The sequence below is a fragment of the Limulus polyphemus genome, unplaced genomic scaffold (assembly GCF_000517525.1).
Source record: "Limulus polyphemus unplaced genomic scaffold, Limulus_polyphemus-2.1.2 Scaffold48, whole genome shotgun sequence".
NCBI classification, from domain to species: domain Eukaryota; kingdom Metazoa; phylum Arthropoda; class Merostomata; order Xiphosura; family Limulidae; genus Limulus; species Limulus polyphemus.
In genome coordinates this window covers 139850-143964 of record NW_013665658.1, presented here as the reverse complement: position 1 = coordinate 143964, position 4115 = coordinate 139850, and the positions used below count along the sequence as shown (strand labels likewise).

The window sequence follows — 4115 nt, the reverse complement described above, 5'->3', positions numbered from 1 at the left end:
TATAATTAAAACCCATCTGCCATTTATTTGCCCAACTCACTAAATAATCTAAATTTTTTTGTAAATCAGTGGCATCCTCTTCACAGCTAGCAAACATCCAAGACTTTAATATCATCTGCAAATATAAGTATTTTATTGACTATTCCTTCACCTATGTAATCAAAAAGAGCAAAGGTCCTAAGACTGAGCCCTGAGGTACTCCACTTGTGACATTAATCCAGTTTGACTGAACTCCATTTGTAAGAACCCTCTGTTTTCTGCCCTCCAACCACTCTTATATCCAATTTGCTAACTTATCCCCCACACCTATGTTTTTCTACAAGCCTTTTACCAGATCTACACTCTTACTCTCATCAACATAAGCAGTAACCTATTCAAAAATTGTCAAAAGATTTGTAGGGTAAGATTTTCCCTTAGTGAAACCATGTTGACTATCCAGTAAAATTCTGATTTAACAGACTTTCCAAAACTTTTCCCCAAACTGATGTAAGACTAATGGGTCTATAATTACTTGAACAATTTTATCACCTACATTGAAAAGAGGAGTTACATTAGCTAACTTCCAATTCTCTGGTACCTGCCCACTATTCAAGGACTGACAAAAAATAGTAGAAAGTGGATCACATATCCAATCTTTAACCTCCTTCAAAATAGTTGGGGAAATATTATCTGACCCAGGAGCCTTATTGTTTTTTAAACTTCTTAATTTTTTTTACCTCAAAATTAATGCAGTCATCTTGTTTGATCTTGTTTCCATTTATCAACTGTTCAAGATGTGGAATACTGCTTAAATCTTCATTAGTAAAAACTGAAGAAAAATCAAAATTTAATAATTCACCCATCTCATAATCATCAGATACTATCTTTCCTTTATCATTCCTCAAGGGCCCTACCCCATCATAACATTTTGTTTAACCTTAATATATTTAGATAAATCCTTACTGTTCATTTTTACATTTTCAGCCGAACTTTTCTCATACGTCCTATTTGGTGTCCTAATTTCCTATTTCACCAACTTTCTTGATCTTCTATATCTTCTGTCATACCAGTCAATATAAAATTCTTAAATTTATGATGCCATTCTTTAATTTTATCTCAAACTCTTTGTGAGCCAACCTGGTTTTTTTTATTTGCAGGTATCCTTTTCTTTCCATAAGGAATATGTTTACCTTGAATATTTAAAACTTTATCTTTAAAAATTTTCAACATATAATCAGTGTCTCCAAATAACCCAATTCACAACAGATAATTCTTGTTGCATCCTTTCAAAAATTTGCTTTTTTGAAATTTGTAACCAAAATATCATTATTCCTTATTTCCATATGCAGCAAAACATTGAACCCAATTGGATAATGATCACTTGCACCCAGATGTTCCCCAATTTCCACCCTCTTGATCATTTCTGTCATTGTAGTTAACAATAAGTCCAAAATAGTATAGTTTCTAGTTCGTTCCTTGAATAACTGGTGAAGAAAGCCATCCTGAACAGTTTCCAAAAACCTTTCTCCCTCATGGTTTGACACTAGCATTTCCCAATCCATATGCCTAAAATTAAAATCACCCATAATTATGACTTCTTTCACAGCTGAAATCTGAAATCTCATTGTAAAGTTTCTCATTAATTTCATCAGTATCATTTGGTGGTTTGTAAAATATTCCCACTAAAAGCCTTTTCCCTTTAAATCCACTAACAGAAACCCAAATGAATTCAATTTCTTTGCTATTATCTTTGAAATCCTCAATTTCAACAGGATGCAACTCACATTTTACAATATGTTAAAATTTAGTGTATTTCGAAAATGCTTTGCCATCAGTATACCACCACATTACAACTCTAACCTTCCTTTAAGTCAGAAACTAAGCACTTTTAACACATATGCTTAGTGTGCTATTAACATATATTCAGATATTACAGATATAAACAAAAAAAATTTATTTAAAAGGAGTAGTAGTAGATAAAGTTTATGACCATATAATTCTTGACAGAGTTTTCCAAAATATGAACGACAAACATCTACAAATGAAATACTCTGAATTAACTCAATTAATTACTTCTCAAAACAAGTTCATTAGTATACCATTTTTACCTGGGATTTTGGAAAAAAATTGCTAAACCATTTTGATTAAATGGTTGCAAGGTAGCATTCATTCCACAAAACAAAACTGTCAACTATTTATAAACACTCAAGGGAGTGGCATGGCATGGTGGTTAGGGGTGCTTGACACACACAATCTACTGGTTGCTGGTTTGAATCCACATCACACCAAACATGCTCGCTTTTTAAGCCATAGGGATTTTATAATGTGACAGTAATCCCTCTATTCATTGGTAAAAAAGAGCAGCCTAAGAGTTGGCAGTGGGTGATGTTGACTGGCTGCCTTCCATCTAGTCTATCACTGCTAAATTAGGGATGGCTAGCTCAGATAGTCCTCATGTAGCTTTGCACAAAATTCAAAACAAACACTCAAAGTTCTTAAAAAGACTGAAGATAAAGATTGAAGTTGTAATTCCAGTAAAATGTACATATGACAAACAAAAACGAGATTGAAAGAACACCAGTATGACATAAAACATGACAACACTATGTCCTCTACTCTAGCTGAGCATTTCTGGAACTGTGATGGTAATTTTGACTGGAAAAATGTAAAGATCACAAGAAATGCACAAACAAACATAGAAAAGAACTTAAGAAAGAGAGCACTTGTAAAATGAAAAACAGTCATGTGTGTATAAATAGAGATGATAGACCAATCAACATGTCCTATTAGAATACTTACTTAACTTATGTAATCCCTCATTTACAATTTACTTTCTACCCCTTGTTTCTTCACCTTGCTTTTAAAAATTAACTCACCCATTAGCAGTTATAGCTGAATATTCTTTGTTACACACACATGTAAACACACATACACATTTCACCCATTAGCAGTTATAGCTGAATATTCTTTGTTACACACATACACATTTCTAAAGTAAATTATTTTACCTGCTCTTGACTGAACACTCAGTTTCTTCATACAAACAATTCCTAGTAATTGGACCAGCCAACAAAAATTCTTGTACAGATTGGATAGAAAAACACAACTGAATACCTGAAGTAGAGAAAGAACACAAAAATTCTTTAAAAGTTAACAATCATTGCAATAGCAAAAGTTAAATTTAGAAAACATCAAAGTAAATGTACTAATTTTATAAACAACCAAAGGTTATTAGTACATCTACATAAGGTTCAGAAATTTTAGTCCATAGAAACTGAAAGAAATGCTTCATGAAACAAAGTTGTTTGAGCCCAAATATTCAAATAAAAATACTACATTTGTCTAGTGTCTTGAGTTTAGTTTCAATATTTTGAAAAGTTTTCTTATTTTATAAATACCTGTTAAGATCTTATACACTGGTTGAAAGACAGAAGTTATATTTTGCTTTTATGAATACCTAAATGACAACCAGGGAAATATTTAATTTAGAGTTTCAAATACCACCATGTAGTACATTCTACTACCAATAAAATCCTCCTTATACTTATAAATCATTGTTTGCCTATCTATTGTTAACTAACATGCTATTCTGCCAAAGTATCTAATTGAGAATGAAAGACACTTCTCTACTAAATATAAATGTATGGAAACAAAATAATCCCTTCAACAGGTGGCATTTTTATCAGTCCCTTTAAGTTCAAATTTGAATGCACAAAATCAATCTTGTAATTAATTTACATATGATTATCACTTACTCTATTTACTTGTTTGATTAGTCCAATGATTAGAAATTATAATGAAACATCCCACTTACTTGTTTATAAAAATGAAACACTAAACATAATGAAGATTACTCACAACATCACATTTTAAAAAGCTGTCTTAGTCCAGAATTTTTTTTCTGGCTGAATTATATTTTAAATAACTGACACTAAACATGAAGTCTTTACTAAGTATAAATATCAAATATCCCATACAATTAAACATATAAAAAGCAATGTAAAACAGCGAAATAAATTTGAAAATTTATTATATGAATTGTTATTTTTTGTCTAGTGAAATTAAAACATTTTCAGTTGAGAATCATGTGAACAGGGAATAATATTATCTGACCAAAAAGGTTATATGTCAGATAT

The 4115-nt window shown here is 31.2% G+C and overlaps 1 protein-coding gene across 1 annotated transcript in view; it reads right to left on the bottom strand.

Moving 5' to 3' along the window:
• Positions 1-4115, bottom strand: part of LOC106462778 (piezo-type mechanosensitive ion channel component 2-like) — a 166367-nt gene that overhangs the window by 71320 nt on the left and 90932 nt on the right. The window contains exon 23 of the mRNA XM_022390367.1: positions 2988-3093. Within this exon, the coding sequence (XP_022246075.1) occupies positions 2988-3093 (106 nt within the window). The remainder of the gene's footprint in view (positions 1-2987; positions 3094-4115) is intronic.